Source organism: Sebastes fasciatus, chromosome 13 (genome assembly GCF_043250625.1).
Source record: "Sebastes fasciatus isolate fSebFas1 chromosome 13, fSebFas1.pri, whole genome shotgun sequence".
Lineage (NCBI taxonomy): Eukaryota > Metazoa > Chordata > Actinopteri > Perciformes > Sebastidae > Sebastes > Sebastes fasciatus.
In genome coordinates this window covers 26511257-26534727 of record NC_133807.1, presented here as the reverse complement: position 1 = coordinate 26534727, position 23471 = coordinate 26511257, and the positions used below count along the sequence as shown (strand labels likewise).

Below are 23471 nucleotides of genomic sequence, written 5' to 3'. Positions count from 1 at the left end.
AGGGACTGACAGGAGGAGGAGCTTTGCTTCAATCTGCATGGTTTCTCACATGTGTTGCTCAGTTATATTCTGTGGAGGGAAATGTCTTTAATTTATACATTAAAGTCAGTGTAGATGATAACTTTCATTTACCGGATACTATGAAGTCATAATGTCTAAAAACCTGCAATTTATTTTGATTTCTTAGTATTTTTGGTTCCTAATGAATGAGATTCATGTATGAAAGTTTTAATATATTTTGCATCATTTTGCAGGTTTTTCGTACGTCAACAACAGACATCTGCTGCAGGATATAAACTTTGGCTCTGCACACACACATAAGAAGTAAACAGTCATTGATTGAGCAGATGTTAATAATGAAACTATCAGAGTGTTTCCAGTCAGAGACAGTTCCCTCTGATGTTACAGAGAGCTGACACTTGACCTCTTCATTTACATGCAGCTATAAATAAGGAGAGGAGGCCTGCAGGTGCATCCTGTGAAGGAAGAGAGGGAGGAGTAGAGAGGTGATGCTTCACTGACGGAGGATGAAAACTCAGTTTCAGTTGCTCATTTTATCTGATTTTTCTAACGTCTTAAATTAATCTTTCTGCTCTACTTTTATTGCAAATTAACTTCTAATAACAACATAGCTTTCTGAATTTAAATATACATATTCAAGTTAGAATTAAAAATAAATATGTCTGTTAGCTATGTGTCCTGGACTAACTGTAATTATCAGTGAGATGAACATCAGGAGAAGAATAAAATCTAGTGAAGTTAATGTAACATTATAAATGATGTTTTCATGAGTACAAATAAATACAATCACTTTTTTGTTCACAGTTTTTTTTTTTGTATTTTTATTGAATAATTCTTGAAAAAAGCATCATTTTGCAAAGCTGATACAACACCTCCACCTAACGGTCACAACATGTATTACAAGCATGCAGACACGTCTTTTCTACCATGTGAAGCGTGTGATGAGCAAACAGCACAAACAGTAAAGAAGCAGATGCTAAATGGTCATTGTGCTCCTCTACTATTGTTCAGTGGGACAGTCTGACTTCTTGATGTTTTTCTCTGAAGTCTGGGAGCCCAAAGACACTTTACATGTGTAAACCTGATCCGTGTTCCAGTCTGACGTCTGGACAGCCAGATAGCTGCTGATTTGGAAAGTGTGGTCTGGTTGCTGAACAGCGGTGCTGGTAGAGATCCCACTGCTCACTGGACTCCCACCAGACAACCAGCTCACATCTGCAAAAGGCCCAGACTGACTGGACAGACAGACCAGAGAGGCTTTGTTGGACTGGAGCTCAGCACTGGACGGAGGGAAGACTGTCAGGACAGGAGGAGAGAAGCTGGAGCCTGAAAATACATGGAGCACTTTCATCAGATAACTAGGAATCACATCATTAATACAAAGCAGGACAGTAACACATTAGTTCATTAGTTTTGTTGATAATTTAACAAACACGCTGAAGAATTAAAGCATTTTAAATCAGCAAAAACATTTAGAAATCATCACCTAAATATGAGCAGTGTTCCTCTTTAAAACATCAACAATCTATCATCACTACCTTAGAAATATTTTGATTAATTCAGTAGAATATTTAAGCTGGAAACTGTAATTAAGTCACTTTCTTTGTCATGAAGAAATGGTATTTAAAATCTTATATGATTATTTAAAGCATTGTGATAAATTAAAGTATATCTGTAGTAGTAGTTTAGTGGTGTCTATAACACAAAAAAACCTAATTTCAAACAGCCACAATAATATTCAGGTAAAATCTGAATTATCCATAAACTTTAGAAGATTAGTAAACCAACATTACAAGTACAGTTTGATATTGATATCACAATGTAAAATACTCTTGACTAATTAACATGGAGTTTTGTAATGTTAAAATAAATAAGAAAAATCTTGTAAATGTTGTCCAACTGTTAAAAATCCTCAGCCGCTAAAAAACTTTTGAGTATTTGAAAAAAAATTTTTTAAATATTGTGATCAGTAGCAGATCTTTCCTTTGCCTTCAAACACACAGCCTGGTATCAAAGCAGATATTAAGAAGTCAATCTATTATTCACCAAACAACATGTTGAATATTTTAAACAATTAGCAACAGATACATTGATTATTTTCTCTTAATATGTATCAGAAACATAAAATCCATCCTGTTTTATGATTAGTTAGAAAGTACTTACTTGTCACAGTCAGCTTGGTGCCTGGTCCGAATACCACAGTGATTCAGTTTGTATACATGGCCGTACAAAAACCTCCTGACTCTCACTAATGAGGGGAGTGAAACTGAAACATCCTGTTGAGACCAACTTTCACTGTCAACGTCTCATTCACTTCATCAGTCTGCTTTTATTACAAAACACTGCTGGACTTGTTTCAAACACTTTTGTCTCTTTAGACGACTTTGTTCAGTATCCGTCCTTGTTTTGATCAGATTTACTGATTTGATTCATTTTATTTTGCTCAAAATTCATAAAAGCTGTGGTGAGTTTCTCACTGACCCTAACCCTCACTGAGGAGGAGGAGGAGGAGGAGTTTTCACCCACAGATAAACTAAATAGTATTTGTGGTTTCACATTGTGTCATTGAATCATTTCACATTAATAATATCATATTTCATAATGAGCAGTTGTTGTTTGTAAGTCTGCTGATGTCCTTTGCGTGAGTATTATTGCCTCCAGTCAGACTGATTTCCTGATTAAATCTCCATTTGAATTCATCTTCAAATAATCCAATAAATCACATCATCACTGTATCGGTTCATCTTCATCTTTTATTGTTGTATGTGAAGTAAACTGTGTTCTATAATATCTCTGTGTCTTCACATGTCTACAATTTTTATACCACCAAACAAACATGTTTCCTAATATTCCAAATTGATTTAACATAAATTCAGAATATCTTCACCTAAATGACCTGATGTAAAGTTAATGCAGAGTTTTCATTGGTTGTGCTTTAGCTGTATGTAGTCAGATTACTGTCACAATCGCTGCAGCTAGAAGTGTAACAACCATCACTACCTGAGTACAGGAGGATTCAACATTTATCACATTTTGTGTATTTCAACTAGTGTCTGTAAACTTTCTGTTACTTAAAGATATGTTAAAGTTATTCAAAGCTTGAATTACATAAAAATGTCAGATATTATGGATGATGGTGGAGTGCATTTACTGGTGCATTATTTCTTTCGTTATTTTTTCATCATTAAAACATGTATGGAAGATACAAATAAATATACTGTATTGATTAATGTGGGAAATAATCGGATAAGAGCATTTAAATGTTTGAAAACAAATTAGAGTGTTGTTTGATGGCTCTATTATCAGATGTTTCAGAGTCTCAAAAAGCAGAAGTATTAGTGAGGAGGTTTTTGTCACAGTGTAAATCATTGTGATACAGCTGCAGTGGCAGAGTCATCCCATGTCTCACAGTAATAGACAGCAGAGTCTCCTGCCTCTGTCTGCTTTATGATGAACTGAAAATCTATGTTTGATGAGGATTTAGAGTTGAATCGGTCTGAAGAGAATCCTGATCCAAAGCTGAGTGAACTGTCTGAATGGCGAAAACTAAGCGCATACTGAGGAGTTCCACCAGGAACCTGTTTATACCAACTGACATAATTGTTGTAATGTTTCTGGATGTTGCAGTTGAGAACAGCCTGTTGTCCTGTAGAAACTGTGTGGACAGCAGGCGTCTGAGTCACCACTATCACTGCATCAACATCTGTCAACACACAGAGAAAAAGACATGAGTGAAATGTTTCTGTGTGGAAATCTGGGCTGTGAAAGGAAAGAGAAGAAGATCTTACATGTTAGAGCAGTGATGAGAGTGCAGAGGATCCCCAGCATGTTGTCAGTGTGTGGTGTAAACGTCCCTCACTGTCCAGCTGAGAGGTGAGCAGGGTTGGAGTGAGAGAAGAAGAGAGACTGAAGCTTATAAAGACACTGAGAAGAGGAGACGTGGAGGAGGAGGAGGAGGAGGAGGAGGAGGAGTTTTCACCAACAGATAAACTAAATAGTGTTTTTGGTTTCACATTGTGTCATTGAATCATTTCACATTAATAATATCATATTTCATAATGAGCAGTTGGTGTTTGTAAGTCTGCTGATGTCCTTTGCGTGAGTATTATTGCCTCCAGTCAGACTGATTTCCTGATTAAATCTCCATTTTAATTCTTCTTCAAATAATCCAATAAGTCACATCATCACTGTATCGGTTCATCTTCATCTTTTATTGTTGAATGTGAAGTAAACAGTGTTCTATAATATCTCTGTGTCTTCACACGTCTACATTTTTTATACCACCAAACAAACATGTTTCCTAATAATCCAAACTGATTTAAAATAAATTAAGAATATCTTCATCTAGATGACCTGATGTAAAGTTAATGCAGAGTTTTCATTGGTTGTGATTTAACTGAACATAAATCAACTATGTCTTTGAGGATTCATGTAGTCAGATTACTGTCACAATCGCTGCAGCTAGAAGTGTAACAACCATCACTACCTGAGTACAGGAGGATTCAACATTTATCACATTTTGTGTATTTCAACTAGTGTCTGTAAACTTTCTATTACTCAAAGATATGTTAAAGTTATTCAAAGCTTGAATTACATGAAAATGTCAGATATTATGGATGATGGTGGAGTACTGGTGCATTACTTATTTGTTTATTTTTTCATCATTAAAGCATGTATGGAAGGTACAAATAAATATACTGTCATTGATTAATGTGGGAATTAATCCAATATGAGCATTTAAATGTTTTAAAAAAAATTAGAGTGTTGTTTGATGGCTCTATTATCAGATGTTTCAGAGTCTCAAAAAGCAGAAGTAATAGTGAGGAGGTTTTTGTCACAGTGTAAATCACTGTGATACGTTCTCACTAGCAGAGCTGTCCCATGTCTGACAGTAATAGACTGCTGAGTCTCCCTCCTCCACATTGTTGATGATCAAACGATAATCTGATGTTGACTGATGAGTGGATGTGAACTTTGGAGAGGTGAAACCAGAGCCATGTGCAGGAGCACTCATGCTGTGATAAAAGTACAGTACAAACTGAGGAACTCCTCCAGGAATCTGTTTATACCAGATAACCTGATAGTTAGTAACAGTCCCCAGGTTACAGTCCATGGTGGTTGTCTCTCCTTTCCTCACCGCCACAACAGGAGGCTTCTGTGTCACCACCGTCACACCACTCACACCTGGAAACAACAAGATGACACGGAGTCAAGAAAAACACTCAGACTGATGAATCCAACATGAGGTCAAAGCTGCAGTAAGTCAGCCTCCTTACATGTTAGAGCAGTGATGAGAGTGCAGAGGATCCCCAGCATGTTGTCAGTGTGTGGTGTAAACGTCCCTCACTGTCCAGCTGAGAGGTGAGCAGGGTTGGAGTGAGAGGACAAGAGAGACTGAAGCTTATAAAGACACTGAGGAGAGGAGATGTGGAGGAGGAGGAGGAGGAGGAGGAGAATTAGGATCAGGAGGAGGAAGGAGGAGGAGTGTCAACACTTGACTCTGTTTTCACTCATAATTCAACATCATGCATGCAGTTTCACATTAAATAATTTCCTATTAATCACCATATATTTGGTCATTTCTATTCCTCATAAAAATGTATCTGAAAAATGTATTTGATAGCCGTTGATGATTTTTTTGCCTGAGATTAATCTACAATTGTTATATCAGATTTAAATCTGGAATTAATTTCTACTATTCCATATTATTATTAATCACATAAACCACAGGATTAACACATAGTCATTGTTTTATAAGTTTGTGTTATAAAGTTTTAACTAAATTGTATATTTTGTAGGTAAACAGCATTATAGAGTGTAAAAGTTGACTTCTCACCTCAGTGTTTTTATTCTTCTAAATATTCCTCATTAATCCAAATTACTCTGATTAAAACTATTAAAAACTAATAAAAAATGTCTTTACCCCCGCAGCAACCACTAGCTTTTTCTTAATGCTTGTTTCGGTGTCTGCATTATTATGATTTTATTGTTATTATTATTATTACATATATATATATGTGTTTGTGTGTGTGTGTATATATATATTGATTTTTTTTATTATTATTATTATTAATTATTATTTTCTTTCATCTATTTATTTGTTTTTCCTTCTTTATGATTAACGCAATTCCATGTTTAAGTTGTCAAATCTTCCATGTGTACCACACTATCTCAATCACAAAGAGGATAGGAGGGGTTCGGAAATATGGGTCTAGCATAACATTGTTGTAAAATGTGTACAATACCAGTCTCTTTATTGTTGTACTGTTGTACTATACCTTCTGTGCCAATACAAATTTGAACATAAAAATATCTTTATATACATGACCTATATTTTTTTGTGTTTTAGCTGCATATTAATGAACTTTTTTGACATCTAAATGTTTTTATTGGATTCCTACATACATTTTAAAGCTATATCTTAAATTGCACTTTGCAAACATGCTTAATTAATGAAAAATAAATTTAAGAAAAGCAACAGTAAATGTACTCCACTGTCATCCCTGATATCTGAGTCTGACGTATAAAACAGACTTTAAATGCTGCTGTGTGTTGCCATTTAACATGTTGTAGTCACAGGAGGTTTACAGAAGCTGTTCTGAATACCCCAAATGTGAAAAATACTTTTGAGATACACAGATGAAGATGAAGTAAATCTGACATTAATCATATTTCATGAAGCAGACACAGAGTGTTGTTTGATGGCTCTATTATCAGATGTTTCAGAGTCTCAAAAAGCAGAAGTATTAGTGAGGAGGTTTTTGTCACAGTGTAAATCACTGTGATACGTTCTCACTAGCAGAGCTGTCCCATGTCTGACAGTAATAGACTGCTGAGTCTCCCTCCTCCACATTGTTGATGATCAAACGATAATCTGATGTTGACTGATGAGTGGATGTGAACTTTGGAGAGGAGAAACCAGAGCCATATGTCACAGAGCTCCAACTGCTATGAAAGCTAAGTACAAACTGAGGAACTCCTCCAGGAGTCTGTTTATACCAGCAAGCCTGACTGTTAGTAACAGTCCCCAGGTTACAGTCCATGGTGGCTGTCTCTCCTTTCCTCACCGCCACAACAGGAGGCTTCTGTGTCACCACCGTCACACCACTCACACCTGGAAACAACAAGATGACACGGAGTCAAGAGAAACACACAGAATGATGAATCCAACATGAGGTCAAAGCTGCAGTAAGTCAGCCTCCTTACATGTTAGAGCAGTGATGAGAGTGCAGAGGATCCCCAGCATGTTGTCAGTGTGTGCTGAGAACGGCCTTGTAACCTGGAAAGTGAGCTCACTGCTGACAGATTAGAGGGTTTGGAGGATGAGGAGAGGAGGTGCTGGAGGAGCAATTTAATACAACACTGAAACTGAGAGGGACTGACAGGAGGAGGAGCTTTGCTTCAATCTGCATAGTTTCTCACATGTGTTGCTCAGTTATCTTCTGTGGAGAGAAATGTCTTTAATTTATCCATTAAAGTCAGTGTAGATGACAACTTTTATTTACAAGATACTATGAAGTCATGTTGTCTAAAAACCTGCAATTTATTTTTTTATTTCTTAGTATTTTGGGTTCCTAATAAATGAGATTTATGTATGAAATCTTTAATATATTTTGCATAATTTTGCAGGTTTTTCGTACGTCAACAACAGACATCTGCTGCAGGATATAAACTTTGGCGCTGCACACACACATAAGAAGTAAACAGTCATTGATTGAGCAGATGTTAATAATAAAACTATCAGTGTGTTTCCAGTCAGAGACAGTTCCCTCTGATGTTACAGAGAGCTGACACTTGACCTCTTCATTTACATGCAGCTATAAATAAGGAGAGGAGGCCTACAGGTGCATCCTGGGAAGGAAGAGAGGGAGGAGTAGAGAGGTGATGCTTCACTGACGGAGGATGAAAACTCAGTTTCAGTTGCTCATTTTATCTGATTTTTCTAACGTCTTAAATTAATCTTTCTGCTCTACTTTTATTGCAAATTAACTTCTAATAACAACATAGCTTTCTGAATTTAAATATACATATTCAAGTTAGAATTAAAAATAAATATGTCTGTTAGCTATGTGTCCTGGACTAACTGTAATTATCAGTGAGATGAACATCAGGAGAAGAATAAAATCTAGTGAAGTTAATGTAACATTATAAATGATGTTTTCATGAGTACAAATAAATACAATCACTTTTTTGTTCACAGTTTTTTTTTTTGTATTTTTATTGAATAATTCTTGAAAAAAGCATCATTTTGCAAAGCTGATACAACACCTCCACCTAACGGTCACAACATGTATTACAAGCATGCAGACACGTCTTTTCTACCATGTGAAGCGTGTGATGAGCAAACAGCACAAACAGTAAAGAAGCAGATGTTAAATGGTCATTGTGCTCCTCTACTATTGTTCAGTGGGACAGTCAGACTTCTTGATGTTTTTCTCTGAAGTCTGGGAGCCCAAAGACACTTTACATGTGTAGACCTGATCCGTGTTCCAGTCTGACGTCTGGACGGCCAGATAGCTGCTGATTTGGAAAGTCTGGTCTGGTTGCTGAACAGCGGTGCTGGTAGAGATCCCACTGCTCACTGGACTCCCACCAGACAACCAGCTCACATCTGCAAAAGGCCCAGACTGACTGGACAGACAGACCAGAGAGGCTTTGTTGGACTGGAGCTCAGCACTGGACGGAGGGAAGACTGTCAGGACAGGAGGAGAGAAGCTGGAGCCTGAAAATACATGAAGCACTTTCATCAGATAACTAGGAATCACATCATTAATACAAAGCAGGACAGTAACACATTAGTTTATTAGTTGTGTTGACAATTTAACAAACACGCTAAAGAATTAAAGCATTTTAAATCAGCAAAAACATTTAGAAATCATCACCTAAATATGAGCAGTGTTCCTCTTTAAAACATAAACAATCTATCAACCACTAATTTAGAAATATTTTTGATTAATTCAGTAAAATCTTTATGTTGGAAACTGTCATAAAGTCACTTTCTGTGTTATAGTTTAAGTGGTATTTAAACTCTCATATGATTATTTAAAGCATTGTGATGAATTAAAGTATATCTGTAGTAGTAGTTTAGTGGTGTCTATAACACAAAAAATCTCATTTCAAACAGCCACAATAATATTCAGGTAAAATCTGAATTATCCATAAACTTTAGAAGATTAGTAAACCAACATTATAACAACAGTTTGGTGTTGATATCACAGTGTAAAATACTCTTGACTATTTAACATGGAGTTTTATAATGTTAAAATAAATAAGAAAAATCTTATAAATGTTGTCCAACTGTTAAAAATCCTCAGCCGCTAAAAGACTTTTGAGTATTTGCCAAAAACATTTAAAATATTGTGATCAGTAGCAGATCTTTCCTTTGCCTTCAAACACACAGCCTGGTATCAAAGCAGATATTAAGAAGTCAATCTATTATTCACCAAACAACATGTTGAATATTTTAAACAATAAGCAACAGATACATTGATTATTTTCTCTTAATATGTATCAGAAACATAAAATCCATCCTGTTTTATGATCAGTTAAAAAGTACTTACTTGTCACAGTCAGCTTGGTGCCTGGTCCGAATACCACAGTGATTCAGTTTGTATACATGGCCGTACAAAAACCTCCTGACTCTCACTAATGAGGGGAGTGGAACTGAAACATCCTGTTGAGACCAACTTTCACTGTCAACGTCTCATTCACTTCATCAGTCTGCTTTCATTACAAAACACTGCATGACTTGTTTCAAAGACTTTAGGCTCTTTAGATGACTTTGTTCAGTATCCGTCCTTGTTTTGATCAGATTTACTGATTTGATTAATTTTATTTTGCTCAAAATTCATAGAAGCTGTGGTGAGTTTCTCACTGAGGTTTTTGTCACAGTGTGAATCACTGTGATACAGCTGCAAAGGGAGAGCTATCCCATGTCTGACAGTAATAGACAGCAGAGTCTCCTGCCTCTGTCTGCTTTATGATGAACTGATAATCTATGTTTGATGAAGATTTAGAGTTGAATCGGTCTGAAGAGAATCCTGATCCAAAGCTGGGTGAACTGTCACCATAGTGAAATCTGAGAACATACTGAGGAGCTTCACCAGGAACCTGTTTATGCCAACTGACATGAGCATAATTTGTCTGAACGTTGCAGTTGAGAACAGCCTGTTGTCCTGTAGAAACTGTGTGGACAGCAGGCGTCTGAGTCAGAACTTTCACTGCATCAACATCTGTCAACACACAGAGAAAAAGACGTGAGTGAAAGGTTTCTGTGTGGAAATCTGGGCTGTGAAAGGAAAGAGAAGAAGATCTTACATGTTAGAGCAGTGATGAGAGTGCAGAGGATCCCCAGCATGTTGTCAGTGTGTGGTGTAAACGTCCCTCACTGTCCAGCTGAGAGGTGAGCAGGTTTGGAGTGAGAGGAGAAGAGAGACTGAAGCTTATAAAGACACTGAGGAGAGGAGACGTGGAGGAGGAGGAGGAGGAGGAGGAAGAGGAGGAGGAGAATGAGGAGGAGGAGGAGGAGAATGAGGATCAGGAGGAGGAGGAGTGTCAACACTTTACTCTTTTTTCACTCATAATTCAACATCATGCATGCAGTTTCACATTAAATAATTTCTTATTAATCAGCATATATTTGGTAATTTGTATTCCTTATAAAAATGTATCTGAAAAATGTATTTGATAGCCGTTGATGATTTTTTCCTGAGATGAATCTATAATTGTTATATCAGATTTAAATCTGGAATTAATTTCTATTTTTCCATATTATTATTAATCACATAAACCATAGGATTAATACATGGTCGTTGTTTTATAAGTTTGTGTTATAAAGTTGTAACTAAGTTGTACATTTTATAGGTAAACAGAACTATAGAGTGTAAAAGTTTACTTCTCATCTCAGTGTCTTTATTCTTCTAAATAATCCTCACTAATACAAATTGCTCTGACTAAAACTATTAAAAACTATTCAAAAATGTCTTTATCCCCGCAGCAACCACTAGCTCTTTTTTTTAGATGCTTGTTTCGGTGTCTGCATTATTAAGATTTTATTATTAATAATTTATATATATATATATATATATATATATATTTGTGTGTGTGTGTGTGTGTGTGTGTGTGTGTGTGTGTGTGTGTATATATATATATATATATATATTGTTTTATTGCTTTTATTATTATTTATTATTATTATTATTATTATTATTTTATATTATTTTATCTATTTATTTGTTTTTCCTTCTTTGTGATTGCTTAATGTAATTATATGTTTAAGTTGTCAAATCTTCCATGTGTACCAAACTATCTCAATTACAAAGAGATTTGGAGGGGTTAGGAAATATGGGTCTAGCATAACATTGTTGCGAAAATATGTAAAATACTAGTCCCGTTATAGTTGTACTGTTGTACTATACTTTTTGTGCCAATAAAAATTTGAACATAAAAATATCTTTATCTACATGACCTATATTTTCTTGTGTTTTAGCTGCACATTAATGAACTTTTTTGACATCTAAATGCTTTTATTGGATTACTACATACATTTTAAAGCTATATCTTAAATTGCACTTTGCAAACATGCTTAATTTATGAAAAATAAATTTAAGCAAAGCACCAGTAAATATACTCAACAGTCATTCCTGATATCTGAGTCTGACGTATAAAACAGACTTTAAATGCTGCTGTGTGTTGCCATTTAACATGTTGTAGTCATAGAAAGTTTACAGAAGCTGTTCTGAATAACCCAAAATGTGATAAATACTTTTGAGATACACAGATGAAGATGAAATATATCTGACAGTAATCTAAGTGCATTAATCATATTTCATGAAGCAGACAGAGAGTGTTGTTTGATGGCTCTTTTATCAGATGTGTCAGAGTCTCAAAAAGCAGAAGTAATAGGGAGTAGGTTTTTGTCAGAGTGTAAATCACTGTGATACAGCTGCAGAGGCAGAGTCATCCCATGTCTGACAGTAATAGACAGCAGAGTCTCCTGCCTCTGTCCGCTTTATGATGAACTGAAAATCTATGTTTGATGAGGATTTAGAGTTGAATCGGTCTGAAGAGAATCCTGATCCAATGCTGAGTGAACTGTCATGATGGCGAAATCTGAGAACAAACTGAGGAGCTTCACCAGGAACCTGTTTATACCAATGGACATAATTGTTGTAATTTGTCTGGATGTTACAGTTGAGAACAGCCTGTTGTCCTGTAGAAACTGTGTGGACAGCAGGCGTCTGAGTCACCACTATCACTGCATCAACATCTGTCAACACACAGAGAAAAAGACATGAGTGAAAGGTTCCTGTGTGGAAATCTGGGCTGTAAAAGGAAAGAGAAGAAGATCTTACATGTTAGAGCAGTGATGAGAGTGCAGAGGATCCCCAGCATGTTGTCAGTGTGTGGTGTAAACGTCCCTCACTGTCCAGCTGAGAGGTGAGCAGGGTTGGAGTGAGAGGAGAAGAGAGACTGAAGCTTATAAAGACACTGAGGAGAGGAGACGTGGAGGAGGAGGAGGAGAAGGAGGAGGAGGAGGAGGAGGAGATTTAACACTTGACTCAGTTTTCATTCATAAATCAACTACATCAAGTATGTGGGTTTCACATCAGACACTTTTTCATAACATGTTGTTAACAAACATGTCTCCAATAACTTTCCTTCTTTACTCATTGTTGCCAAATACAATGATTTCTGTCTAGTCTTTATTTAATTGAAGCAAATTTAATTGCATTCAGCTATTTACTTTCTCTAAGCATTGATAGAGTGAGTCTAAAAGGACCGTAGTCACTTGGTTAAAGAGCTGAGTAAATCAGAGTGTCGTCTGCGTAGCTGAGATAAGAAACGTTATCATCATGTATGATTTGACCTGGGAGCACGTACAGTTTGAATAATAGCGGCTCAAGAATCGAACCCTGTTGGATTCCACATGTCATGATGATTGCTCGGATTTATAATCACTCTATCTCTGGTATTTTACAGTAAGCAGTATATAAGCATGGTGTAGAATTGACTTTATTTCATCATCTCGTCACCCTTTCAAATGATTTGCTCTCACTGAAGTAGCATGCTCTATATTAATTAAGTCTCCTGCCTGTGTTTCATTTTGTGGAAACACATCATGAATCACTAAATCTATGTGACATATTGCCAGATTAATGCAGCATTTGTTTGTGTTTTAGCTGCTCATAACTTTCTGTTGTTGTAACTTTGGGCTTCCAGATTACCTTTTGACCTGTTCATGAAGAGGGAACTACCAGATCACTATCTAATACCAAAAAGTGTTTGTGTGACAATCTTCACTACCTGTGCACCAATTAATTTATATCAATTAAGATTATCTGAGTTCAGAACAGCAAATGAGAATATTCTGTAGTCTTTCTATATCTGCAAGAGACGTTCATATTTACTGTTTCACAGTTTAATAGATCATAACTTTTGTTTCAGTGGTTTACATTTACTAGTGAGTATATTATCTGTTTTAGTGATAAAGTGTGTACACATGGCATACTGTATATAACTACCATAGGAACCATAAATCCCTCCTAATGCCTCACTCTCTCATTCGTTCATTCTACCTGGTTTTCCATGTCACTAACTGTCTTGTTGTTTCAGAACCAGCCACTCCCACCTGCCCTCTGATCACCGCTTTCCCGCCAGTTTCCCCACCTGGCCTGCTCCTCCCACTCACTCACCTGCTTCTCATTCCCCTGATTACCAGCGTAGAGTATAAACAGGCCCATTTAATCCTCTGTCTGATTGTCTTTTGCGCTAAGCTTATATTTACACTTACCTGTCTGATGCTGCCTGCCTGATTTCTGGTTTCTGTCTGTTCTGTGTCACTCAGTGTTTCACCAGGAAATATCAGAGGATATATGTGAAAATCCCAAAAGTTTAAGAATATATTTTAAATGTGTAAGTGGGGAAGAAAAACAGAAAGCACTGGCTGTTGGCTTCACTCCCAGTCCAGATGTGTCAGAGTCTCAAAAAGCAGAAGTAATAGTGAGGAGGTTTTTGTCACAGTGTAAATCACTGTGATACCCACTCATTAACAGAGCTGTCCCATGTTTGACAGTAATACACTGCTGAGTCTCCCTCCTCCACATTGTTGATGATCAAACGATAATCTGATGTTGACTGATGAGTGGATGTGAACTTTGGAGAGGAGAAACCAGAGCCATAATATACAGAGCTATAACTGTGATGAAACCTCAGTATATACTGAGGAACTCCTCCAGGAGTCTGTTTATACCAGCGAGCCTCACTGTTAGTAACAGTCCCCAGGTTACAGTCCATGGTGGCTGTCTCTCCTTTCCTCACCGTCACAACAGGAGGCTTCTGTGTCACCACCGTCACACCACTCACACCTGGAAACAACAAGATGACACGGAGTCAAGAGAAACACACAGACTGATGAATCCAACATGAGGTCAAAGCTGCAGTAAGTCAGCCTCCTTACATGTTAGAGCAGTGATGAGAGTGCAGAGGGTCCCCAGCATGTTGTCAGTGTGTGCTGAGAACGGCCTTGTAACCTGGAAAGTGAGCTCACTGCTGACAGATTAGAGGGTTTGGAGGATGAGGAGAGGAGGTGCTGGAGGAGCAATTTAATACAACACTGAAACTGAGAGGGACTGACAGGAGGAGGAGCTTTGCCTCAATCTGCATAGTTTCTCACATTCGTTGCACTATTATCTTCTGTGAAGGGAAATGTCTTTAATTCATCCATTAAAGTCAGTGTAGTTGACAACTTTAATTTACAAAATACCATGATGTCATTATGTCAAAGAGGCCTGCAGTTTATATGTATTTCTTAGTATTTTCAGTTCCTAATGAATGAGATTCATGTATGAATGTTTTCATATATTTTGCATATTGTTTTAGGTTCTTCATAAGTCAACAACAGACATCTGCTGCAGGATATAAACTTTGGCTCTGCACACACACATAAGAAGTAAACAGTCATTGATTGAGCAGATGTTAATAATGAAACTATCAGAGTGTTTCCAGTCAGAGACAGTTCCCTCTGATGTTACAGAGAGCTGACACTTGACCTCTTCATTTACATGCAGCTATAAATAAGGAGAGGAGGCCTGCAGGTGCATCCTAGGAAGGAAGAGAGGGAGGAGTAGAGAGGTGATGCTTCACTGATGGAGGATGAAAACTCAGTTTCAGTTGCTCATTTTATCTGATTTTTTTAACGTCTCAACTACTGCAAGAAACTAAAACCAGTTAAATTAATAATAATCTCTCTGTTGTGTTTTTATTGCAAATTAACTTCTAATAACTCCGTAGCTTTCTGAATTTAAATATACATATTCATCTGTGAATTAAAAATAAATATGTCTGTTATCTTTGTGTCCTGGACTAACTGTAATTATCAGTGAGATGAACATCAGGAGAAGAATAAAATCTAGTGAAGTTAAGGTAACATTATAAATGATGTTTTCATGAGTACAAATAAATACAAACACTTTTTGTTCACAGTTTTTTTTGTATTTTTATTGAATAATTCTTGAAAAAAGCATCATTTTGCAAAGCTGATACAACACCTCCACCTAACGGTCACAACATGTATTACAAGCATGCAGACACGTCTTCTACCAAGTGAAGCTTGTGATGAGCAAACAGCACAAACAGTAAAGAAGCAGATGTTAAATGGTCATTGTGCTCCTCTACTATTGTTCAGTGGGACAGTCTGACTTCTTGATGTTTTTCTCTGAAGTCTGGGAGCCCAAAGACACTTTACATGTGTAAACCTGATCCGTGTTCCAGTCTGACGTCTGGACGGCCAGATAGCTGCTGATTTGGAAAGTGTGGTCTGGTTGCTGAACAGCGGTGCTGGTAGAGATCCCACTGCTCACTGGACTCCCACCAGACAACCAGCTCACATCTGCAAAAGGCCCAGACTGACTGGACAGACAGACCAGAGAGGCTTTGTTGGACTGGAGCTCAGCACTGGACGGAGGGAAGACTGTCAGGACAGGAGGAGAGAAGCTGGAGCCTGAAAATACATGGAGCACTTTCATCAGATAACTAGGAATCACATCATTAATACAAAGCAGGACAGTAACACATTAGTTTATTAGTTGTGTTGACAATTTAACAAACACGCTGAAGAATTAAAGCATTTTAAATCAGCAAAAACATTTAGAAATCATCACCTAAATATGAGCAGTGTTCCTCTTTAAAACATAAACAATCTTTCAATCACTAACTTAGAAATATTTTTGATTAAATCAGTAGAATATTTAGTTTGGAAACTGTCATAAAGTCACTTTCTGTGTTATAAAATAGTGGTATTTAAACTCTCATATGATTATTTAAAGCATTGTGACAAATTAAAGTATATCTGTAGTATTAGTTTAGTGGTATATAACACAAAAAATCTTATTTCAAACAGCCACAATAATATTCAGGTAAAATCTTAATTATCCATAAACTTTAAAAGATTAGTAAACCAACATTACAAGTACAGTTTGGTATTGATATCACAGTGTAAAATACTCTTGACTATTTAACATGGAATTTTATGATGTTAAAATAAATAAGAACAATCTTGTAAATGTTGTCCAACTGTTAAAAATGATCAGCCGCTAAAAATTTTTTCAGTATTTGTCAAAAATATTTAAAATATTGTTATCAGTAGCAGATCTTTTCTTTGTCTTCAAACACACAGCCTGGTATCAAAGCAGATGCTAAAAAGTCAATCTATTATTCACCAAACAACATGTTGAATATTTTAAACAATTAGCAACAGATACATTGATTATTTTCTCTTAATATGTATCAGAAACATAAAATCCATCATGTTTTATGATCAGTTAAACAGTACTTACTTGTCACAGTCAGCTTGGTGCCTGGTCCGAATACCACAGTGATTCAGTTTGTATACATGGCCGTACAAAAACCTCCTGACTCTCACTAATGAGGGGAGTGGAACTGAAACATCCTGTTGAGACCAACTTTCACTGTCAACGTCTCATTCACTTCATCAGTCTGCTTTTATTACAAAACACTGCTGGACTTGTTTCAAACACTCTTGTCACTTTAGATGACTTTATTCAGTATCCGTCCTTGTTTTGATCAGATTTACTGATTTGATTCATTTTATTTTGCTCAAAATTCATAAAAGCTGTGATGAGTTTCTCACTGAGGTTTTTGTCACAGTGTGAATCACTGTGATACAGCTGCAGTACCAGAGTTATCCCATGTCTGACAGTAATAGACAGCAGAGTCTCCTGCCTCTGTCTGCTTTATGATGAACTGATAATCTATGTTTGATGAGGATTTAGAGTTGAATCGGTCTGAAGAGAATCCTGATCCAAAGGTGGGTGAACTTTCACTATGGTGAAATTTGAGAACATACTGAGGAGCTCCACCAGGAACCTGTTTATGCCAACTGACATGAGCATAATCTGTCTGAACGTTGCAGTTGAGAACAGCCTGTTGTCCTGTAGAAACTGTGTGGACTGCAGGCGTCTGAGTCAGCACTTTCACTGCATCAACATCTGTCAACACACAGAGAAGAAGACGTGAGTGAAATGTTTCTGTGTGGAAATCTGGGCTGTAAAAGGAAAGAGAAGAAGATCTTACATGTTAGAGCAGTGATGAGAGTGCAGAGGATCCCCAGCATGTTGTCAGTGTGTGGTGTAAACGTCCCTCACTGTCCAGCTGAGAGGTGAGCAGGGTTGGAGTGAGAGGAGAAGAGAGACTTAAGCTTATAAAGACACTGAGGAGAGGAGACATGGAGGAGGAGAATGAGGAGGAGGAGGAGGAGAATGAGGATCAGGAGGAGGAGGAGTGTCAACACTTGACTCTGTTTTCACTCATAATTTAACATCATGCATGCAGTTTCACATTAAATAATTTCTTATTAATCAGCATATATTTGGTAATTTTTATTCCTCATTAAAATGTATCTGAAAAATTTATTTGATAGCAGTTGGTGATTTTTGGCCTGAGATTAATCTACAATTCTTATAACAGATTCAAATCTGGAATTAATTTATATTTTTCCATATTATTATAAATCATATAAACCACAGGATTAACACATATTCGTTGTTTTATAAGTTTGTGTTATAAACTTTTAACTAAGTTGTATATTTTATAGGTAAACAGAACTATTGAGTGTAAAAGTTTACTTCTCACCTCAGTGTTTTTCTTCTTCTAAATATTCCTCATTAATCCAAATTGCTCTGACTAAACTATTAAAAACTAATCAAAAATGTCTTTATCCCCCGCAGCAACCACTAGCTCTTTTTTAATGCTTGTTTCGGTGTCTGCATTATTATGATTTTTATTATTATTATTATTATTTTATATATCTATCTATATATCTATCTATCTATATCTATAGATATAGATATCTATATCTATAGATATAGATATAGATATATATATACTGTTGTACTATACCTTTTGTGCCAATAAAGATTTAACATAAAAATGTCTTTATCTACATGACCTATATTTTGTTGTGTTTTAGCTGCACATTAATGAACTTTTTCAACATCTAAATGCTTTTATGGCGTTCCTACATACATTTTAAAGCTACATCTTAAATTGCACTTTGCAAACATGTTTAATTAAGGAAAAATTAGTTTAAGCAAAGCACCAGTAAATATTCTCAACAGTCATTCCTGATATCTGAGTCTGACGTATAAAACAGACTTTAAATGCTGCTGTGTGTTGCCATTTAACATGTTGTAGTCATAGAACGTTTATAGAAGCTGTTCTGAATACCCCAAATGTGATAAATACTTTTGAGATACACAGATGAAAATGAAGTAAATCTGACAGTAATCTAACTGCATTAATCATTTTTCATGAAGCAGACACAAAGTGTTGTTTGATGGCTCTATTATCAGATGTGTCAGAGTCTCAAAAAGCAGAAGTATTAGTGAGGAGGTTTTTGTCACAGTGTAAATCACTGTGATACGTACTCACTAACAGAGCTGTCCCATGTTTTACAGTAATAGACTGCTGAGTCTCCCTCCTCCACATTGTTGATGATCAAACGATAATCTGATGTTGACTGATGAGTGGATGTGAATTTTGGAGAGGAGAAACCAGAGCCATATGTTGGAGAACTACTGCTGTGATAAAACAGTAAGTCAGCCTCCTTACATGTTAGAGCAGTGATGAGAGTGAGGAGAGGAGACGTGGAGGAGGAGGAGGAGGAGGAGGAGGAGGAGGAGGAGGAGGAGGAGGAGTTTTCACCCACTGATAAACTAAATAGTGTTTTAACAACCATCACTACCTGAGTACAGGAGGATTCAACATTTATCACATTTTGTGTATTTCAACTTGTGTCTGTAAACTTTCTGTTACATAAAGATATGTTAAAGTTATTCAAAGCTTGAATTACATAACAATGGCAGATATTATGGATGATGATGGAGTGCATACTGGTGCATTACTTATTTCTTTATTTTTTCATCATTGAAGCATGTATTTAAGGTATAAATAAATATACTGTCATTGATTAATGTGGGAATTAATCCAATAAGAGCATTTAAATGTTTGAAAACAAATAAGAGTGTTGTTTGATGGCTCTATTATCAGATGTTTCAGAGTCTCAAAAAGCAGAAGTAATAGTGAGGAGGTTTTTGTCACAGTGTAAATCACTGTGATACGCTCTCCTTAGCAGAGTTATCCCATGTGTAACAGTAATAGACAGCAGAGTCTCCTGCCTCTGTCTGCTTTATGATGAACTGATAATCTATGTTTGATGAAGATTTAGAGTTGAATCGGTCTGAAGAGAATCCTGAACCAAAGTCGGGTGAACTTTTACTATTGTGAAATCTGAGAACATACTGAGGAGCTTCACCGGGAACCTGTTTATACCATTCTACATAATATCCATCATCTCTCTGGATGTTGCAGTTGAGAACAGCCTGTTGTCCTGTAGAAACTGTGTGGACTGCAGGCGTTTGAGTCAGCACTATCACTGCATCAACATCTGTCAACACACAGAGAAAAAGACGTGAATGAAAGGTTTCTGTGTGGAAATCTGGGCTGTGAAAGGAAAGAGAAGAAGATCTTACATGTTAGAGCAGTGATGAGAGTGCAGAGGGTCCCCAGCATGTTGTCAGTGTGTGGTGTAAACGTCCCTCACTGTCCAGCTGAGAGGTGAGCAGGGTTGGAGTGAGAGGAGAAGAGAGACTGAAGCTTATAAAGACACTGAGGAGAGGAGACGTGGAGGAGGAGGAGGAGGAGGAGAATGAGGATCAGGAGGAGGAGGAGGAGGAGTGTCAACACTTGACTCTGTTTTCACTCATAATTCAACATCATGCATGCAGTTTCACATTAAATAATTTCTTATTAATCAGCATATATTTGGTCATTTTTATTCCTCATATAAAATGTATCTGAAAAATGTATTTGATAGCCTTTGACAATTTTTGGCCTGAGATTAATCTACAATTCTTATAACAGATTCAAATCTGGAATTCATTTCTATTTTTCCATATTATTCTTAATCACATAAACCACAGGATTAACACATGGTCGTTGTTTTCTAAGTTTGTGTTATAAAGTTGTACATTTTATAGGTAAACAGAACTATAGAGTGTAAAAGTTTACTTCTCATATCAGTGTCTTTATTCTTCTAAATATTCCTAACTAATACAAATTGCTCTGACTAAAACTATTAAAAACTATTCAAAAATGTCTTTATCCCCGCAGCAACCACTAGCTCTTTTTTTTAGATGCTTGTTTCGGTGTCTGCATTATTAAGATTTTATTATTAATAATTTATATATATATATATATATATATATATTTGTGTGTGTGTGTGTGTGTGTGTGTGTGTGTATATGTATATATATTTTGTTTTATTGCTTTTATTATTATTTATTATTATTATTATTATTTTATATTATTTTATCTATTTATTTGTTTTTCCTTCTTTGAGATTACTTAATGTAATTCCATGTTTAAGTTGTCAAATCTTCCATGTGTACCAAACTATATCAATCACAAAGATGATTGAAGGGGTTAGGAAATATGGGTGTAGCATAACATTGTTGCAAAATTTGTAAAATACCAGTCCCTTTATTGTTGTACTGTTGTACTATACCTTTTGTGCCAATACAAATTTGAACATAAAAATATCTTTATATACATGACCTTTAGGAGGGTTAATGTAGCATTTTATTATCTTGTGTTTTAGCTGCACATTAATGAATTTTGTTGACATCTAAATGCTTTTATTGGATTCCTACATACATTTTAAAGGTATATCTTAAATTGCGCTTTGCAAACATGTTTAATTAATGAAAAATAAATATAAGCAAAGCAACAGTAAATGTACTCCACCGTCATCCCTGATATCTGAGTCTGACGTATAAAACAGACTTTAAATGCTGCTGTGTGTTGCCATTTAACATGTTGTAGTCATAGAAAGTTTACAGAAGCTGTTCTGAATACCACAAATGTGATAAATACTTTTCAATTACACAGATGAAGATGAATTAAGTCTGACAGTAATCTAAGTGCATTAATCATTTTTCATGAAGCAGACACAAAGTGTTGTTTGATGGCTCTATTATCAGATGTGTCAGAGTCTCAAAAAGCAGAAGTATTAGTGAGGAGGTTTTTGTCACAGTGTAAATCACTGTGATACGTACTCACTAACAGAGCTGTCCCATGTTTTACAGTAATAGACTGCTGAGTCTCCCTCCTCCACATTGTTGATGATCAAACGATAATCTGATTTTGACTGATGAGTGGATGTGAATTTTGGAGAGGAGAAACCAGAGCCATATGTTGGAGAACTACTGCTGTGATAAAACATCAGTATATACTGAGGAACTCCTCCAGGAGTCTGTTTATACCAGCGAGCCTGACTGTCAGTAACAGTCCCCAGGTTACAGTCCATGGTGGCTGTCTCTCCTTTCCTCACCGCCACAACTGGAGGCTTCTGTGTCACCACCGTCACACCACTCACACCTGGAAACAACAAGATGACACGGAGTCAAGAGAAACACACAGACTGATGAATCCAACATGAGGTCAAAGCTGCAGTAAGTCAGCCTCCTTACATGTTAGAGCAGTGATGAGAGTGCAGAGGGTCCCCAGCATGTTGTCAGTGTGTGGTGTAAACGTCCCTCACTGTCCAGCTGAGAGGTGAGCAGGGTTGGAGTGAGAGGAGAAGAGAGACTGAAGCTAATAAAGACACTGAGGAGAGGAGACGTGGAGGAGGAGGAGGAGGAGGAGGAGGAGTTTCAACCCACAGATAAACTAAATAGTGTTTGTGGTTTCACATTGTGTCATTGAATCATTTTACATTAACAATATCATATTTCATAATGAACAGTTGTTGTTTGTAAGTCTGCTGATGTCCTTTGCGTGAGTATTATTGCCTCCAGTCAGACTGATTTCCTGATTAAATCTCCATTTTAATTCTTCTTCAAATAATCCAATAAATCACATCATCACTGTATCAGTTCATCTTCATCTTTTATTGTTGTATGTGAAGTAAACAGTGTTCTATAATATCTCTGTTTCTTCACACGTCTACATTTTTTATACCACCAAACAAACATGTTTCCTAATAATCCAAACTGATTTAACATAAATTAAGAATATCTTCATCTAGATGACCTGATGTAAAGTTAATGCAGAGTTTTCATTGGTTGTGCTTTAGCTGCATGTAGTCAGATTACTGTCACAATCGCTGCAGCTAGAAGTGTAACAACCATCACTACCTGAGTACAGGAGGATTCAACATTTATCACATTTTGTGTATTTCAACTAGTGTCTGTAAACTTTCTGTACTTAAAGATATGTTAAAGTTATTCAAAGCTTGAATTACATGAACATGTCAGATATTATGGATGATGGTGGAGTGCATTTACTGGTGCATTACTTATTTCTTTATTTTTTCATCATTAAAGCATGTATGGAAGGTATAAATAAATATACTGAAATTTATTAATGTGGGAATTAATCCAATAAGAGCATTTAAATGTTTGAAAACAAATTAGAGTGTTGTTTGATGGCTCTTTTATCAGATGTTACAGAGTCTCAAAAAGCAGAAGTAATAGTGAGGAGGTTTTTGTCACAGTGTAAATCACTGTGATACGAACTCATTAACAGAGGTGTCCCATGTTTTACAGTAATAGACTGCTGAGTCTCCCTCCTCCACATTGTTGATGATCAAACGATAATCTGATGTTGACTGATGAGTGGATGTGAACTTTGGAGAGGAGAAACCAGAGCCATAATATACAGAGCTCAAACTGCTATGAAAGCTAAGTACATACTGAGGAACTCCTCCAGGAGTCTGTTTATACCAGTAAGCTCTTTTGTTAGTAACAGTCCCCAGGTTACAGTCCATGGTGGCTGTCTCTCCTTTCGTCACCGCCACAACAGGAGGCTTTTGTGTCACCACCGTCACACCACTCACACCTGGAAACAACAAGATGACACGGAGTCAAGAGAAA

At 36.5% G+C, this 23471-nt stretch overlaps 3 protein-coding genes across 4 annotated transcripts; all 3 read right to left on the bottom strand.

Moving 5' to 3' along the window:
* Nucleotides 1-822: 822 nt before the first annotated feature.
* LOC141781027 (immunoglobulin lambda-1 light chain-like) lies at nucleotides 823-5337 on the bottom strand. The gene is made up of 5 exons (XM_074656541.1): nucleotides 5298-5337; nucleotides 4888-5205; nucleotides 3514-3517; nucleotides 2185-2222; nucleotides 823-1347 (listed from the first exon to the last, which is right to left on the bottom strand). The coding sequence occupies exons 1-5, from the start codon at nucleotides 5335-5337 to the stop codon at nucleotides 1022-1024; spliced, it is 726 nt and encodes a 241-aa protein (XP_074512642.1). The 3' UTR covers nucleotides 823-1021.
* A 2870-nt stretch (nucleotides 5338-8207) lies between these two features.
* On the bottom strand, nucleotides 8208-14568 carry LOC141781028 (immunoglobulin lambda-1 light chain-like). The gene is made up of 4 exons (XM_074656542.1): nucleotides 14480-14568; nucleotides 14063-14387; nucleotides 9582-9616; nucleotides 8208-8743 (listed from the first exon to the last, which is right to left on the bottom strand). Exons 1-4 carry the CDS (start codon nucleotides 14517-14519, stop codon nucleotides 8418-8420), a joined length of 726 nt encoding a protein of 241 aa, XP_074512643.1. The 5' UTR covers nucleotides 14520-14568; the 3' UTR covers nucleotides 8208-8417.
* A 923-nt stretch (nucleotides 14569-15491) lies between these two features.
* Nucleotides 15492-22107, bottom strand: LOC141781026 (immunoglobulin lambda-1 light chain-like). 2 transcript variants are annotated; one of them, XM_074656540.1, is made up of 4 exons: nucleotides 22068-22107; nucleotides 21657-21975; nucleotides 16857-16894; nucleotides 15492-16021 (listed from the first exon to the last, which is right to left on the bottom strand). In XM_074656540.1, the coding sequence occupies exons 1-4, from the start codon at nucleotides 22105-22107 to the stop codon at nucleotides 15696-15698; spliced, it is 723 nt and encodes a 240-aa protein (XP_074512641.1). In that variant the 3' UTR covers nucleotides 15492-15695. The 2 variants fall into 2 exon arrangements, 1 of the variants encoding a protein (XP_074512641.1); XR_012596754.1 differs by lacking the exons at nucleotides 21657-21975; nucleotides 22068-22107 and adding an exon at nucleotides 19870-19988 and having other exon boundaries at nucleotides 15889-16021; nucleotides 16857-16969.
* Between the last annotated feature and the right edge of the window lie 1364 nt (nucleotides 22108-23471).

Excerpts from the sequence above, each read along its gene's own strand:
- LOC141781027 (XM_074656541.1), bottom strand. The coding sequence starts at position 5,337 with ATGCTGGGGATCCTCTGCACTCTCATCACTGCTCTAACAT. Across the intron at positions 5,206-5,297 it reads TCTCATCACTGCTCTAACAT|GTGTGAGTGGTGTGACGGTG; the intron begins GTAAGGAGGCTG and ends TGTTGTTTCCAG. Across the intron at positions 1,348-2,184 it reads CACCAAGCTGACTGTGACAA|GCTCCAGCTTCTCTCCTCCT; the intron begins GTAAGTACTTTC and ends ATGTATTTTCAG.
- LOC141781028 (XM_074656542.1), bottom strand. The coding sequence starts at position 14,519 with ATGCTGGGGACCCTCTGCACTCTCATCACTGCTCTAACAT. Across the intron at positions 9,617-14,062 it reads GACAGCTCTGTTAATGAGTG|GGTATTCGGACCAGGCACCA; the intron begins GGTATCACAGTG and ends CTGAATCACTGT. Across the intron at positions 8,744-9,581 it reads CACCAAGCTGACTGTGACAA|GCTCCAGCTTCTCTCCTCCT; the intron begins GTAAGTACTTTT and ends ATGTATTTTCAG.
- LOC141781026 (XM_074656540.1), bottom strand. The coding sequence starts at position 22,107 with ATGCTGGGGACCCTCTGCACTCTCATCACTGCTCTAACAT. Across the intron at positions 21,976-22,067 it reads TCTCATCACTGCTCTAACAT|GTGTGAGTGGTGTGACGGTG; the intron begins GTAAGGAGGCTG and ends TGTTGTTTCCAG. Across the intron at positions 16,895-21,656 it reads ACATGGGACAGCTCTGTTAG|TGTGGTATTCGGACCAGGCA; the intron begins TGAGTACGTATC and ends AAACTGAATCAC.